Source organism: Drosophila gunungcola, assembly GCF_025200985.1.
Source record: "Drosophila gunungcola strain Sukarami chromosome 3L unlocalized genomic scaffold, Dgunungcola_SK_2 000005F, whole genome shotgun sequence".
NCBI classification, from domain to species: Eukaryota; Metazoa; Arthropoda; class Insecta; order Diptera; family Drosophilidae; genus Drosophila; species Drosophila gunungcola.
In genome coordinates this window covers 530763-546977 of record NW_026453180.1, presented here as the reverse complement: position 1 = coordinate 546977, position 16215 = coordinate 530763, and the positions used below count along the sequence as shown (strand labels likewise).

The 16215-nt window shown below is 43.7% G+C and overlaps 4 protein-coding genes across 9 annotated transcripts; 2 read left to right on the top strand and 2 right to left on the bottom strand.

Annotated features, from left to right (window-relative positions):
* Positions 1–296: 296 nt before the first annotated feature.
* Positions 297–2534, top strand: LOC128259379 (UDP-glucosyltransferase 2). The gene is made up of 4 exons (XM_052991711.1): positions 297–1144; positions 1211–1620; positions 1687–1799; positions 1865–2534. Exons 1-4 carry the CDS (start codon positions 486–488, stop codon positions 2450–2452), a joined length of 1770 nt encoding a protein of 589 aa, XP_052847671.1. The 5' UTR covers positions 297–485; the 3' UTR covers positions 2453–2534.
* A 693-nt stretch (positions 2535–3227) lies between these two features.
* LOC128258997 (cytochrome P450 302a1, mitochondrial) lies at positions 3228–5736 on the top strand. 2 transcript variants are annotated; one of them, XM_052991059.1, is made up of 4 exons: positions 3228–3828; positions 4340–4941; positions 5223–5420; positions 5491–5736. In XM_052991059.1, exons 1-4 carry the CDS (start codon positions 3279–3281, stop codon positions 5608–5610), a joined length of 1470 nt encoding a protein of 489 aa, XP_052847019.1. In that variant the 5' UTR covers positions 3228–3278; the 3' UTR covers positions 5611–5736. The 2 variants fall into 2 exon arrangements, with proteins under 2 accessions (XP_052847019.1, XP_052847020.1); XM_052991060.1 differs by lacking the exon at positions 3228–3828 and adding an exon at positions 4170–4240.
* LOC128258996 (bone morphogenetic protein receptor type-2) lies at positions 5660–13774 on the bottom strand. 5 transcript variants are annotated; one of them, XM_052991053.1, is made up of 6 exons: positions 13488–13774; positions 9807–9974; positions 9515–9736; positions 8875–9444; positions 7960–8783; positions 5660–7901 (listed from the first exon to the last, which is right to left on the bottom strand). In XM_052991053.1, exons 2-6 carry the CDS (start codon positions 9868–9870, stop codon positions 6801–6803), a joined length of 2781 nt encoding a protein of 926 aa, XP_052847013.1. In that variant the 5' UTR covers positions 9871–9974; positions 13488–13774; the 3' UTR covers positions 5660–6800. The 5 variants fall into 5 exon arrangements, with proteins under 5 accessions (XP_052847013.1, XP_052847014.1, XP_052847015.1 ...); XM_052991054.1 differs by having other exon boundaries at positions 9807–9965; XM_052991055.1 differs by lacking the exon at positions 13488–13774 and adding an exon at positions 10068–10418.
* A 431-nt stretch (positions 13775–14205) lies between these two features.
* On the bottom strand, positions 14206–16109 carry LOC128259406 (fumarylacetoacetase). The gene is made up of 4 exons (XM_052991760.1): positions 15927–16109; positions 15328–15545; positions 14662–15263; positions 14206–14607 (listed from the first exon to the last, which is right to left on the bottom strand). The coding sequence occupies exons 1-4, from the start codon at positions 16011–16013 to the stop codon at positions 14261–14263; spliced, it is 1254 nt and encodes a 417-aa protein (XP_052847720.1). The 5' UTR covers positions 16014–16109; the 3' UTR covers positions 14206–14260.
* Positions 16110–16215: the final 106 nt, after the last annotated feature.

Here is a 16215-nt window from a genome sequence, read left to right as displayed (position 1 = left end):
TGTGTTATTTTATTAAAAATTGATTTTTAATACAAGTTCAAAGAAGTATGACAATTTTTTTCATTTTTTCTGGCCAAATACTGATTTTTTGATAGTTAAAAACAGTTGACAAACAAGAAATGCAGCCAACTTCGCCAAGTTGAAGATTATATATTCCAAACATGTAATATTCCTTAAAACAAGAATATTTCGATTTGTACTCATAATTTTCAGTGTAAAAGTCATCACGCTTTAGATTATTTTTTGGTCTCTGATCAGGTATTCATTTCCCTATAAAAGTTACAATTTAAAGCAGCCTGTGCGCAAAGCTTCAATTCGATGACACTGTTCGGTTTCGATACTCCATAATCACACCGATATTGTAGGGAATACAAATCCGATTGAAACCTTATCAGCGCGACACACATTACCCGGCGAATCTTATCGCGAAGAGATTCCCAAAACAAAGTAAAATAGTGAGTCAGTTGTGGAAAGAAAGTGGAGCGATGAAGAGCTTGATTTTACTGCCGGTGTTTCTTCTTGTGGGCAGTTTGTGCCCCTCGGAGGCGGCAAATATCCTGTGCCTGGTGAGCACCGCCAAGCACAATAATCCCGGCTGGTCGAAGCCCCTTTTTGATGCCTTGCTGGCCAAAGGTCATACCTTGCTGGTGATCAGTACCGCCCCTAATCCGGAACCGAAGAAGCAGGTGGATGGTCTGTTGTACTACCACCTGCCCAACGAATACGATGTGATGAAGAAGCACTTCATCCGCGAGGACACCAAGGAGTACCAGGAGATGGTGACCCTCAAGCAGCTGCTGGTGTGGTACGAGGTCCTTTTGGGCAGCTGTCGTGCCGTCCTCAACTCGAATGCCATGAATAGCATGATGCCCGAGTTGACCGCCCAACTGGCCGTGGAGTTTGATCTGATAATCACCGACATCACCCACGGAATGGAGTGCCTGATGGACGCGGTTCCCGTGTGGCGTTCCAAACCGATTCTCGGGCTGAGTGCCGGCAAACTCACCCCGGATCTGATCTCCCTGATCCAGGCGGAGAACACGATTAACCCGGCCAGGACACCACATTATATCAGCCAAGTGCCCAGGATGATGGGCTTCTGGAATCGACTACACAATCACATTATGTTCTATGCAGAGCCATTGTGAGTTCTTTATTTAATCCGATTATGTTATGTCTTTAAAGTTGTTGTTTTTATCGTGATTCCCAGAATTCGCTTCGTGATCGTTCGCCCAGTGCTCAATGGCCTGGTGACCACCGAAAATGCCTTTCCCACTTTACAACTGGTACTGCTTAACACACATCCAACCCTGGACTACGTTCAAAATCTTCCACCAGGCGTAATCGAAGTGGGTGGTCTGCACATCAAAAGCAAGGTCGATCCTCTGCCCACGTATATACAGGAATTCACTGAGAAATTCATCGATGGCATTGTATACATAAACATGCCCTATATTGAGTATATGAATGGCCAGGGAATTAAGGCTGTAACCGAGATGATACTTGACAATCCCAACTGTGGGTTCATTTGGAATATGGAGCAGCTGGAGCAGATGCCACCCGAGATTTCCAATTTAATAGCACTTCATGTGGATCAGTCACTGCAGCAGGATATATTGGGTAAGGCGTTGAAGGTTAACAATATTTTTGTAAGGATATAAAATAGTTTCTCTGTATAATGCATAGGCTTGCCATGTCTAAAGGGCTTCCTGAACCATGGTGATAGTTTCAGTCTGCAGGAGGCTGTTCATAATGGTGTGCCCGTGGTTGTGCTACCCCTCAAACTGGAGGAGTTCAATGTGAGTTAGCAAAGAAAAATCTAAACTATATACACTATTATATTATATATGCTGGTTTTCTGCAGAATGCCCAGCGTGTATTGGAACGCAAGTTAGGAGTGGTGGTTCAGGTCAGCGGATTTAATCAGAAGTCTCTGGCTACCGCTCTAAAGCAAGTCCTGAATGTCGAATCAATCAGCAGTGCCCTCTACCAGGCTCAGTTGAAATTCCGGACCCGTCCGCAGTCCCCTCTAGAATTGGCAGTATGGCATGCCGAGCAACTGATCGCCGAACCTCGTTTCTACAAGGATTTTGCCCAGACTGAGGCCCTGGCCCAGAACTTTATTGTGGCCCATTCTGTGGATGTGATAGTGATTCCAGTCCTTATCATCCTGGCTGTGGCCGTAAACGTAGGTCACTTGGTCATAGTCCTATTCACCAGGGGGTCCAAGGGTCAGCAGGATCCTATTGTGGATGAGGATTCCAAAAGTGAGGTGCCTAAAAAGCGCAAAAAGCTAAAGAAGATTTCCAAGAGTTGCGTACCAACGAATAATACACTTAAAGAATCTGCCACCGATTCTGTTAAAGATTTAAACGATGAGATATTCGAAAGGGAGAAGCAGCTTCTACTCCAAGAGGAAGAAAAGCCTTCGCTGGAGAAAAAAGAAGACTAAGGCAATTGATTTATATTTTCTCTATTTCCATGTAGAACACAATGCCAAAAAAAGACTGCCAATAAATAAAATTAAACAATCTCCACAACATTGACATATTCATTTGGCTTAACTCTTTTCGGTCATTTAACCTACTAAACTACATTTAAATTGTATGATATTTCTTGCGGGGCTTCCATATTCGGATAAAAGTCCATTAAAATGCTAATCGAATAATAAGTTGAGAAATCATGTAAGGCAAAACTTTATGCTTGCTCATCTCTATTCGTTGATATCTTAAATCTGTACCAACCAAGATTTTAAAGACTTTTAAGAGTTTATATATTTCATTAGTCAGTACAAAATCTTTTGGTATTTGCTTTTAAGTAGTTATGAGCTGATCGATTAATCATAAAAACTAATGTATTTTTATAAAACAAAAAAGCTGAGGTTTTTTTAAAACTTTTTACTTTTTACTGCTTAAGATATTTTTGATTTCGACTAAATTCTTTTTAAAACAAAGAATTTAATTTATTTAATATTTTGAACAAATATATCTTTAACATATACATTTTCTTAAACATCCCAAAAGTATACTATTCCATACACTTGATTCCTTTTGACTCTCTTAAATCGCAAAGAGTGAAAACTACCTAAGAGAACGGCATTTCAGGTTAGTCCATGGGATACAGATTCACCACAGGTAGGCACGATCTCCAGTCCCGAGTGCGTTTTACTGTCTTTTGCCAGAATGCTGAGCCAGCAATAAAAACCCTCGAGCCCACGTAGCCTTCAGTGCATTTATAGAATTTGCCGCGAAAAGAATATATAACCGAGAGAAAAAAAAATGCTGACCAAACTGTTGAAAATTAGCTGCACTTCGAGGCAGTGCACCTTTGCCAAGCCCTTTCAAGCCATTCCCGGACCAAGAGGACCTCTGGGATTGGGCAACCTCTACAACTACCTGCCCGGAATCGGATCCTATTCCTGGCTGAAGTTGCACCAAGCCGGCCAGCATAAGTACGAGAAATATGGTGCAATCGTCAAGGAGACTATAGTGCCCGGCCAGGATATAGTATGGCTTTACGATCCCCGGGATATCGCATCGCTGCTCAACGAGCGGGATTGCCCGCAGCGAAGGAGTCACCTGGCATTGGCCCAGTATCGTAAAAATCGACCGGATGTCTACAAGACCACCGGCTTGCTGCCCACCAATGGTCCCGATTGGTGGCGTCTGCGTGCCCAGCTGCAAAAGGAGCTGAGTGCCCCGAAAAGTGTGAGGAACTTTGTCTGCCAAGTGGATGGAGTGACCAAGGAGTTCCTCAGATTCCTACAAGAGTCGCGGGAGCGAGATGCCATCGATATGCTACCCAAACTCACCCGATTGAATTTGGAATGTGAGTACAGATCATCATCATCAAAATAAATGAAATATTCAAGCATGTATTTGAAAAGCAAATATTCGAATGTTGCAATTTCCCGTTCATTTAAATTTCTTGGACAAGGTTTTTTTTTAAAGTACCGTTCCCAACTTTATGATAATGGCACTATTTTAATTTACATATATTTGCAAATATGTTTACAACTATCTGGTGATTTAAAAATAGTGATTTTATAAAGGAATGAATTTATCAAAATTTGTTTAATAAATATTCTATTAGGTTTTTGTAATTCAAATTCAAACCAGTTGTTTCTATAAATACTGTTCGAGGATCAATGATAAAATCAGTTTAGTATTGTAAGTCCAAGTGCAAACATGTACTGCTATCTGGCGACCATCAATATATTAAATTGGCTCAGGATTCGTTGGTAAAGAAAGTAGTTTAAAGTTCTAAAAAGTATTTTAAAACTTTACGCTAGGGATTGTATAAATTTCTAAAAATATTTTTAACAAATGTCATATTTTAGTAACCTGCCTGCTAGTTTTTGGAGCCCGTCTGCAGTCGTTTTCTCCCGAGGAGCAAGATCATAGGTCTCGATCCACCCGCTTGATGGACGCAGCGGAGACCACCAATAGCTGCATCCTGCCCACCGATCAGGGTCTTCAACTATGGCGCTTCCTGGAGACCCCCAGCTATCGGAAACTGAGCCAGGCCCAATCCTACATGGAGGGAGTGGCCCTGGAACTGCTGGAGGAGAACATAAAGAATGGCTCAATGGGACCCTCACTGATCTCGGCTTACCTTAAGAATCCAGAGCTGGATCGCAGCGATGTGGTGGGCACAGCTGCCGATTTGCTCTTGGCTGGCATCGATACCACCTCCTATGCCTCGGCATTCCTGCTCTATCATGTGGCCCGGAATCCGGAGGTCCAGCAGCGACTCTACGAGGAGGCCAAAAGAGTGCTTCCCAATCCCAAGGAGCAGCTGTCTATGGATGCTCTCAGAACGGACATCACATATACGAGGGCTGTCCTCAAGGAATCCCTGCGCTTGAATCCCATCGCCGTGGGAGTGGGCAGAATACTTAACCAGGATGCGGTCTTCAGTGGTTACTTTGTGCCCAAGGGGGTAAGTTTTGCACTTACAGCAGATTAGTTACTCAATAATACACAAAATAGTTTGCATTTCAAAGGTGAAAATAAAGATAAAAATTCTTAAGTTTTAAAAAAAATAAGTTAAACTTTTTATCAGCAAATACTAATCAAATCCAAAGGTTTTTAAATTAATATATTAATTATAACATTTTGAATTCAATGCTCAGATATTTTTTTTACTGTTCCATTATTTTATCAGTGTATTTCTTATAATATTTAAATACAAAACTAATATAATAAATAATTCCTTGCCAGACCACTGTGGTAACCCAAAACATGGTGGCCTGCCGCCTGGAACAGCACTTCCGGGATCCGCTTCGCTTTCAGCCGGATCGGTGGCTCCAGCATCGGAGCGCCCTAAATCCCTACCTAGTTCTGCCCTTTGGCCATGGAATGCGGGCCTGCATTGCCCGTCGTTTGGCCGAGCAGAATATGCACATACTGCTCCTCAGGGTGAGAAATCAAAGACGGATCAACACTTGGCGGTGTGTAACTTATGCCACATTATTTATTCCATATTTAGCTGCTGCGTGAATACGAATTGATTTGGAGCGGATCTGAGGCAGAGCTGGGTGTCAAGACGCTGCTAATAAATAAACCTGATGCTCCAGTGCTGATTGAGCTGCGATCGCGTACCGCATAAGTTTTAGATATAATAGATAGCAGAGGAAAGAGACTGAGAGACAACAGACTTGTATCACTTTTAAATAATTCGTTTATTAATTATATTAAATTAGTTTATAATTATAGTAAGTGTAAATTATATATAACTAGACTTGCATTTAATGTGATTGAAAGGCTGCGGGTGTTTTGGTCTAAGTACTAAAGAGAACGACAAAAAGGCATTCATCGAAAATTCATCCAAATGGGGTATACTAGATAGGGCTGCCGAATACTTGAGCATGTGTCTTGGGGTGTCATCCCAAAAAAAGAATTTATAATTTGTTAACCAGATATTTTCCTTCGAGTATTTTGTGCTCTTTTGTTTGTATACACGTTTTGCAGTATAATGACAACCCATTCCGGGGCTTAGATGTGTAATTATGTAATGACTAAATATTCCAGTACAATGCTTAGTTGAAGATATACTCCTAATGCAGATCGTTACTATATATGGCTCTATAAAAGTGGTCCGACCAAGCCCCTTTGCTCCTGTTTTCCCCTCTTGCCCTAAGCTCAACTCGAGTGAAAACCATTCATATATAAACTATATAGACTATATAGACTACTACCTGTGTTTCGCTCTCGTCCAAGTTCAAGTTCAAGTCAAAAATATATATATTTATGTGTGTGGGGGCTATATACTGCTATATACTGATACTCGTACGATTCTAGTCTGATCTAACCTATAAGGACTTTGGTTGTTTGCCGCACTACACGCTAGGATGATTGGTGAAAAAATACATCTAGATATACACATACTTTGAACTCCACTTCTGCAATGTTCGAAAAATAAATGTTTGTGGGGCCTGTTTTGGGCTTTTAAATTCAGTAAATTCTTTCGATTTCAAAAATTTTTGTTTGAAAAACAAAGTTTTGTTACTGTTTTTAATACATCTTTGTGCCTAAATTATTTATGAATCTTTATAGATATAAAATATATCAAGTAAATGATTATCTTTGATTTGAAATCGAAATGAATTTAAAGAGAAAACCAAAACTGCCCTTGTATTCTTTGCTGATTTGTGAGAAGACTTTTCCAGGAAGCGATTCGAGTCTTCTGCCCTGTGGCTATCGTTGAATATGTGTTCGATGAAGGATGAGATATGAGTCCGGTTGCGAGTCCTGCTGCCAGCGCTCAGTTTATAGTTCCAGCAGCAGAACCTCCTCATGCTAGAGGATGTTGAGCAGGGAGGAGTCCATCATCCGATCGTCGTACAGGCTCAGGGTCTTGCTGGCCCTGGCCTTCCTCACGGATGGTGGCACATCGCCGGGCGTTTTCACCCGCTCGCTGGGATCCCTCAACCGCTCGCAGCTCCCCCGACCGCTGAAGACCTCGCGGAACACCTCCAGGCTGTGCTGGCGGCGCATCTGCTGCTCCGTGGGCGGCGGACCCTGACCCGTGCCGCCGCTGCTGGTGGTGGCGGTGGTGGCCATCAGGGAGTTGGTGCGCAGGTGGCCGGGTCTTCGCTTCGGAGCCGGACGGCTGAGGGTCTGCAGTTCGCTGCCATGGCTCTGGATGGAGTTGTTGTTGGTGCTGCCGTTGATGTGCTTGATCAGGCTGCTGGACAGCGAGCGGGGCACAATGTGGGCCGGAGTGCCCGTCCGCTGCTCGGCACTCCGCAGCTGAACCGTGGGCATGGGCTTGTCCGCCAGTCGTGGACTCAAGTCCAGGTTGTTGGGCCGCCGCAGGGCCGTCACCAGATTGGACTTCTCCTCGCCCAACTGCAACTGGCGGCACAGCTCCTCCGCATGCTCCTTGCGGAAGAGCTTCTTGTGGATCAAAGCCCTAACGCCATGCCATCCCCTTAGCTTGTGGTCCGTGTTCTGCTGCTTGGGAAATCCCTGACCCAAGTTGGAATTGCTATTCCCACTCGAGCTGACAATCGTGTTCTTCTGATGATGCTGCTGCTGCTGCTGCTGCTGCTGGTGGTTGTGATGGCTGGCTATCAGCTCCTCCACACTCACATCGTGCTCCAGGCAGGATAGAGAGTTCTCCTGCGGCTGTGTCTGGAAACTGTGCTTCTTGCTGCGCTCCACGAGCACGGGAGGAGTTCGCAGCGGCAGGGGAGCCAGGTTGCGTTCCTGGCAGGGATTCCGGCCCTGATACGGTTGCAATTGCTGTTGCGGGTAGCTCAGGTGGTTCTTTTCCCGCTCCAGGGCGGCCAGAGGCAACTGCTGATTGGGCGGTGGCTGTATGAGTCCGCTGGCATCCGAGCTCATCTGGTGATGCACTGCAGCCGCCGTTGTCGTTGTGGTTATGACATTATGGGTCTGTAAAGTATGTGATTTATTAGTAATTTGTAAGACATTTAAGACACATTTTTCCTACCTGTTCCGCATTGGTGGTGGCCACCAGATTGTTTGTGTTCAGCAATGGACTGGCGGGTTGAGCCTGGGCTCTTGGCCTCAGACCCGACATCTCCTGCATCCGCTCCTCGGCACACAACGAGGTCAACCTGGCATCCGCATCATGGTCCCAACAGTCCTCGCAGGTATCACGCACCACTTTGGCGGCTGCACCACCGCCCCAGCCAGCGGGAAACAGAGGACGCGCCTTGTGCCGCACCACCAGTGCCTGCATCTGGTCGAAACTGGGATGGGAGCCCACCTCCTGCTCATAGGGCGCCTTGTACGGTGGCGTCGTTTGCCCGGGGGCATAGAAATCCGAGCAGCGGGTCGAAACCTCCCAGAGCACCAGGCCCAGGGCATAAACATCCATTTGTTTCAGTGATGTCTCGCAATCTCGTAGATTTACAGCTCCCTCCAGCAATTCGGGAGCCATGTAGCGCAGGGTGCCCACTTCATTGATGCTCTTCGTCTCGGCCATGGCCACCTCGCCCTTGTACTCGTACTTGGAACCAAACACCTTCAGGGCAAAGCCAAAGTCTGCAATGCAACAGCTGAGATCCGCCTGGACGAGCACATTTCGGGTATTGATGTCGCGATGGGCCACACATGGCTTGTGCTGATCCCCCAGCCGGAGTTCCGTGTGCAGATGGGAAATACCACGCGTAATGGATCGCAGCATGCCACAGCATTGGCTGAAGGTCAAGGTGTTGGCTATCAGCCAATCCTGGAGGCATCCCAGGGGAGCCAGGGAAAGTACCAGCTGGTATTCCATCCGTCCGTCCATTGTGCAGCGCTCATCGTAGCCTGTAAGGTGGATTAAGCATGACATTATAAATTATACATAATTTATAAGTATTCTTAACTAAAAAAAAAACCCCAGGACCAATTAACATACCAAAATAACTCAATAACGCTGGACATTCCATCAGAGGCAGTGCGTAGATGTTCCTCTCGTTCACATAGTACTGGTGATGCTCCTCGGGATAGATCTTGACTGCCACCTCCTGATCGTGGAGCAGTCCCTTCATCACAGTGCCATACTTGCCACTGCCCAGCATGCCGATCAAATTCATGTTGTCCACATTGCGAAGATTGGAGCTGTAGCCAGGGCCCGATGGCGCCAGAGGCGACTCCTCCGGCTCCGGTTTCTCCTTGGCTGTCCGGCAGTACTGCACGGCCAGGAAGATGCCAATCATGAGGGCTGTGAGGACGCCGGCCAAACCCAGCATTGTGCTGGCCAAAAAGGATTGATGCTGCTTGGCAGTGGCCCGATTTGTAATCGAGTTCCTTGCATCATTGGAGCCCAGTTCCAGGGGAGCAGGTTCCACCACGGCGTACTGGGCATTGCACACATCCCCCGAACAGCAGCAGTAGTACAACGAACTGGTGGAAGTGGTGGGTGCCGAACTAGTGCACTCCGACTGGCTGCAGATCGAGGGACGATCTGTATTGTCCTTCCAGCAACCTGAGAAAAAGGGATTCACACCCAGGAATAAGTATCTAAATTATGATTTAATAAAATCCCTAAAACTCACCCTGCTTGACAACTCTGGTGCCATTGGGCGACTGGTTCCAGAGGGTAAAGCAAAAGGTATAGCCATCGGAGCAGGTGCGTCTATGTGGTTCGCTGGGCACCGGAGTGGACTCAATCTGCTGCTCCTGCACTTCGCCACTCGAGTCCTGATCATCATCATCATGCAGGTAGTTGTCATTCTCCTGGAAGCTCATACAGCTATACTGGCGACTGGGAACAGGTGCTAATACAAATACAAATACAATTTGATTCATAAATATTCCATAGATAAGCATAGTCTAAGAAGTACTCACATCCTCTGCCCAGTGAGATCAGGGCCAAAAGTAGCCAAGGCCAGCTATAGATAAACCAATTCATGTCTGGAATTCTTCAATAGACGAACTTCTAGGTGATATTAACTGGCTCACTTTGATTGCCCAACTGCTACCCAATGTTACGGCATTTTGTACAACCTGAAATTGCTAAAAGATCGTAAATGTTTATAAATCTTGGACTTCTTGCCTTCTTAATGAATAGCAAGTATTATCAATAGTCTGCGACACACTCGTCATTACTCTCACGTTCTGTTTGCGAATCAATAGGCGATGATGACAATTCGCAAGCTCAGCGACTTTATCAACTGCCACAACTGCCGACGATAATGGCCAGACCCAAATACTCGCACAATTCCACCAACACCAACCCCAACCCCAAAAACGAACGGAACCGATCACGAAGTGTCTCCGTCGAAGTCTCTATGGATCGCAGGGAGTCGGGGGAACTACGGGGAATAATATGGGGAAGCTACGAGCACCCACCCACTCCAAGTCTCCGGGGAACTGTTGCACTTTGGAACCCATTTGGAACCAGGCGCCGCCAGAATAAGCAAATTCAATTCAGTTGTGGTTCGAGTGCAACCAAGAGGATCTCGACTGGGGAATACTCTTGTCAAGTAGAACAAAAATGGAGTGGATAATTTTATATTTTATTTTAAAATATAATATAAATTAATAATCATCTCCAGCAGTATTAAAGTATCTGTTGTAATTTAGACTAACTTTAACTTATTCTACACATCACTCTATACCCAATATACCCCTCAAGTAAGAGGTATTTGAACACGCATTTCCTAAGCCTCTCCTCCTCCAACGTTTCCCCTTGAAAGCTGATTAGAAAATTTTGCCAGCATTAATTATGTGTCTGGGTTGAACTTATTACGCTCTATAGGGTACGTACGTCAGTGTAAAGGCCTCATACACAAACATATATATATATGTTTATACCTAGCTAGTGAATTTGCATTTGCGATTTTTGGGTTAATTGTGTGTGACGAGGCATGAAATTTAAACCAAGATAAGCATTTTATCAGACAAGCCAGGATACACTTATCACACGATAATATAATCTGCGTGTGCTAGCTACAACACTTATTTATGGCGTTTTCAATTCATGAAATAATTTTTTTTTATGAATTAAGAATGAAAGAAAAAGGGTGTATAAGCTCCTCTTATCTCACACTTTTGCTTTTTATTGATAACGTTTTCTACTAGAGATGGGTCGAAAAGTGATTATTAATTCTAGGACCGAATACTTTTCCCATACAAAAAAAAGCAAAGAAAACATATTTCTTTCACAGCTAAATTGAAGTAGTCCTTGTGTAATTTATAAAATTTGGACATTGGATGCTTAACATAATAGTGATAGTAATATTATAAATTTTGAACCACTTATTTATTTATACTTTTGAAAACAAAACATAAAGGTTTCATAACGTTAAAGAAAAAATAACATTAGTTTTTTATATTTAATTATATTGTTAAATCGTTAAAGAGTTGCCAAAGTCTTAATTACAAGTACACTTGTAACCCATGTCATGGGTTTTTGTAAGTATCATTTTTATTTCGTTTTTCGTTTCGTTTACTCAAGTATAAGCGTCTTGCTTAAAAAAAACAAAGATTGCCCTATTTCAATATGAATGGCATTGTGTGGTGGCTTTTAATTTGGACCTGGGTGCCTGTGATTGTTATTTTCTACATTTACAAGCAGATGTATCCTCGTGCTAGCAAGAAACAGGACATCGCAGGCGATTCTAACGATGAGTCGCCACTTGACAACCCACAGAAAAATTTGGAATCGAATTTTGTATTTCCAGAAGTGGATAAAACCGTTACAGATCACGATTTGCGTGCGATGCAGATCGGGGTTGTCTTGCGAGGGATAAACAGGTAACTAGAGATTCTCGACCAGAAGTGCATGCCAAGGAGCACCGAAGAGCGCCTTAAAACAATGCAAAAGCGGAAGCTGCGTCGCAGGCTGCGATCCCTGCGAAACAGTTCCCAATACGATAAATGATGCACTAGCTTCAATACAACTACACACCTTCATGGATTTCATAATACTCAAATTTATTCCACCAATATAATTTTTAAGGGGCGCCATCTCTGCTCCCTCCGCCCCTCAACTTTTGTTTCTGTTTTCTTCGCCTTTCTCCACTTTTGGCACATGCGCAGAAGAGAGTCCGAGAAGAAAGAGAGCGGTGACTCTGTCGCGCCAAAACAGGTTCTACTGACGCTGTCTCAAGTGCTCCGCAGATGGGGGGCGAACCGCAGGGCAGGGGGAGAGGGACCCGCCGGGCGCTCTCGCACGATAGCCAACGGCGCCAGTTAATTGCAAATACTGCTTGATACCCTACATGTGGTAGGGCATAGCTGAAAGACCAGCAAGCCCAAGTATAAACATTTTAATAATTTATTTATTTATTTTCTGAATGGCTGGAAATAGTGTGCAAGGAATGAAATATTACAACATTGCGTGTTGAAGAACTTGAAAACACTAAACAACATTTACATATAACAAAAATAGTCGATTTCGAAAATAGAAACAAAATTAAAGAGCATTCTACATCGCTGCTTCAATATTTTTGCGAAATTAAAAAAAAAATCAAATTATTACTAAAATGTAGAATTTTGGTTGTATTATTTACTTTCTGGCAATATAACCAAATAACTACCTAACAAAGTTATAAAGTTAAAATAAAATAAACGCACCCAACACTCAAATCAATTTTTGAAGAACGCTTCTAATTAAATCAATTCGTATAGGGCATGGAAATGTCATCGAAACTCATTTTCCTCTTTCGCTGTTGGTGCTTTGTGTTCCCTTGCATTTGTTGTTGGCCTTTGGGGCCTGATTAACTTTTTGCGTGCTGCGTGTGCATTTGTCCATGTCCCCATACCCATCCCCATTCCCATTCCCATCCCTACAAGAATGCCAACTGCAGCCCAAGCGATTCGGGATTCATCTTCGTTCTACAGCTGCATTTGGAAAAACTGCGACATTCGCAAAAAAAAAAAAAGATGTAGAAAATCAATGCAAAAACACAAAAGTGCAAGCAGACGGGTAACAGCAAGAACAACAATGGTGAAGGGAATGTGAATGGGAATGGGCTCGGAGGTCTCTTGTTGACTTTTTTGTGCACAAGGAAAAAATTGGGGGAGTTTTGATGACGAGCTTATAATTTATCATTTCAAAAGTTATTTTGTTTACTTTATTTTTTGTACATACAAGGCCTTAGGATCATGGGATATTATTAAATGGAGACCAGCAATTTATTGACATAATAATAAACAAGTTTCATTATAAATTGGATCCTTAACAATGACCAAATTGAATCTATATGGACAGAAAAACTTTAGAAGCAACTAGAGACTTATTTAATCGTCTAATACGATCCGAAGGATTGAATTTTGATTTCTTTTCTACCCCAGAAAAGTGCTTAATGTTTTTTTTAGTGCATGTCGACTGTGTGCAGACAGAGTTTTCTGCCAGGGTGGGTGGCCCACCGTCTGCCCTTCTGCTAGCCTGCGTATTTGTGTGTGTGTACTTGCGCAGAGGGGAGTAAAAAATTGATTTTTCCAAGACATTTTCCAGCGTTGTTTGCGGAAACATTTGCACTAATATGCACTTTTTTGGACAGCTTTTAAATACACACTTACACTTAATTCAGGGCATTTTCAGCACTGCACTTGCAGTTTAATTCTGTTACTTATTTTTTAAAACACACAGAAAAAAGTTGCACACTCGCCGGAAAATTTATTATTGGGGCACCGGCGCCAGTCGCGTCTGCTCTTTTTTATATTTCTCTGTTTTTTTTTTTTGTGTGGCTTTTTTATGGCACTTTAAACAAGTTTGCACGATAGGCGGGCCACTGCTTTTGCCGTTTTGCCGTTTGATTTTTCGCCACCTTCGCCCGCCGACTTTCGAGAAATGAATGCGATTTTGGTTTCGGTGCTCTCTCTTCTCTGCTCTGCTCTCTTCCTTTCTGCTCCACTGCGACGCCGACTGCGCTGCTGGCGCTCAATTTGGGGCTGATGAAGAAGCAGTGGCATGCGTGTATTTACGAAGCTACATGGAATGGAGGAGAGAGCGATTGGAGCAAGAGAGTAGAGCAGCTGAAAGAGAGGAAGCAAAGCAGAGGCAGCGGGAGAGCCAGCTTCGAGCACTTGTTGAGCTTATTAACTTATTAAAGTGCACTGAGAACAATAATAATATTACGTATACGCTTCAATAAACTAAAAAGTATGCTTCAAAAATAAGAATTGATTTTAAAATTATTTTTGAAATGATATTTTCTATTTTTTTTTTTTTAATATATAACATACGTAATTAAACATTTTGTATCTATCTTATTAGCTTTAAAATAAGCCCAAGAAATTTTATAATCTGCTTTAAAATTTCTTTATTCAAGGAGACTCATTATACAAAAAACCTACTCCGGCACAGGATGGGCGGGTATTACTTGTCCCACACACTCCCCAAATCCAATTCGCAGTCCGTTCTTCTCGCAATGACCACGGATGATGACCTCGTCGAAGTCCTGGAGGAACTTCCTCGTCTTGCCACCCGGAAGCTCCACAGTTTTGGTGCCCTTCCAGCAGAGCTCTAGAAGTGATCCATAAGAGTCTGGGGTCTCGCCGGAGATTGTTCCCGATGCCATCAAATCACCTGGACGCAGATTGCAACCGGTGACAGTATGATGAGCGATTTGCTGAAGTGGCGTCCAGTAAAGATGCTTGAAGTTGGACTTTGAGATGAGCGATTCGTTCTGGTCGGAAGCTGAAAGGGATCTTTATTCGAAAAAATCCTTTCAATTACTGTTCTCCGACTTACGTTTCAAAGAAACCTCCAGATTGATATCAAAGTTGAATGGAATGCTCTGGCGCAGATAGGGCAGAACCTCGGGATCCTGGGGGAAGTTGTCCAGTAGGAAAGGTTTCAGGGCAGCTGTAGGCACCACCCAGGGTGAGATGGTGGTTCCCAGATTCTTGGCTGTGAAGGGACCCAACGGAACATACTCCCACTTCTGGATGTCCCTGGCACTCCAATCGTTCATCAATGTGAAGCCAAAAACATTCTTCCAGGCCTCATCGACGCGAATGGGTTCTCCCATCTGATTGCCTTTACCTCCGATAAAGAAGGCCATCTCCAACTCGAAGTCCAGCAGTCTGCAGGCTCCAAAGACTGGCTTCTCCGCTCCCTCGGGCAGAGTTTGTCCCAGTGGACGACGGATGGGAGTTCCGGAAACGACCACGGAACTAGCACGACCATGATAACCCACCGGCAGATGACGCCAGTTGGGCATGAGGGCATTGTCCGGTCCTCGGAACATGATGCCCACATTGGTGGCATGATGGATGGACGAGTAAAAGTCCGTATAGTCACCAATCTGAGCCGGCAAATGCAGTTTAATCTCCGTTTGAGGTACAATGGCACTAAAATGACAGGTGAAATATAAATTATACTATTACATTTCATAGCCCAAAAAACCAAACTCACACCGCCTTCAAGTCCACATTCTGATCCAATTCGGAACCCTGGGTTAAAAGCTTCTGAGTCTGTGTCCTCACCACATCCCAAGCTTCAAAGTCCAGTCCCATAAGCTCATTCAATGTTTCTGCCTGCAGACTTTTCTGAACTTGGAAAGGATACAGCTGGGAGACAGCTTTCAGGTCCAGGACATGCTCTCCAATGGCCACACAAAGACGGTGAACTTTCTATGGGTGGTGACAAGAAAAACACCATTTACGATATACAGATACGATATGGTATGATATGGGGGCCTTATCAGAGCTGGTTGCTGGGTTATTAAAGATTGGATTAGCATATTGTTTTTGTAAACAAACTAGTTTGTGTTGGATGATGTATGCAAATGCTATGCCCCAAAGCGGTTTCTGATCTAGAGTTGATTTCTAGAACATGTGAAACGATTGCCAAGTCACATGGAATGTAATACAAGTCAAGAAAAACTTAGATTCTATCAAATTTAGTTTAAATATTTTTAAGCCTATAGTTTCTTCTATTACTGTATGTTGTACGAAAACAAAAAGCTCATTTTTAACACTCTTGACAGTTTATTTGACATCATATTCACTCACATTGTTCTCGGTTGAGAAGACAGCATAGGGCAGATTTTCCAGGGGAAAATCACTTCCCGCCGGCACTGGCACAAAACTCTGGGACATTTTAAAAGCACTCAAAGTGAACAACTTGGGCAGGTGGGTGCGAATCAATAAACTAACGCAGAGAACCGAAAAAAGTGTGCGCAGAGCCAGAGTGAGCTAGATAACAACTGAGGGGTTTCCACACCGCGATCCGCTTTATATAGCTTCTCCAGACCCCAAGATCTCTCACTTCTCTTAGCGAAACCAAGCCCCCAAAGCAAAA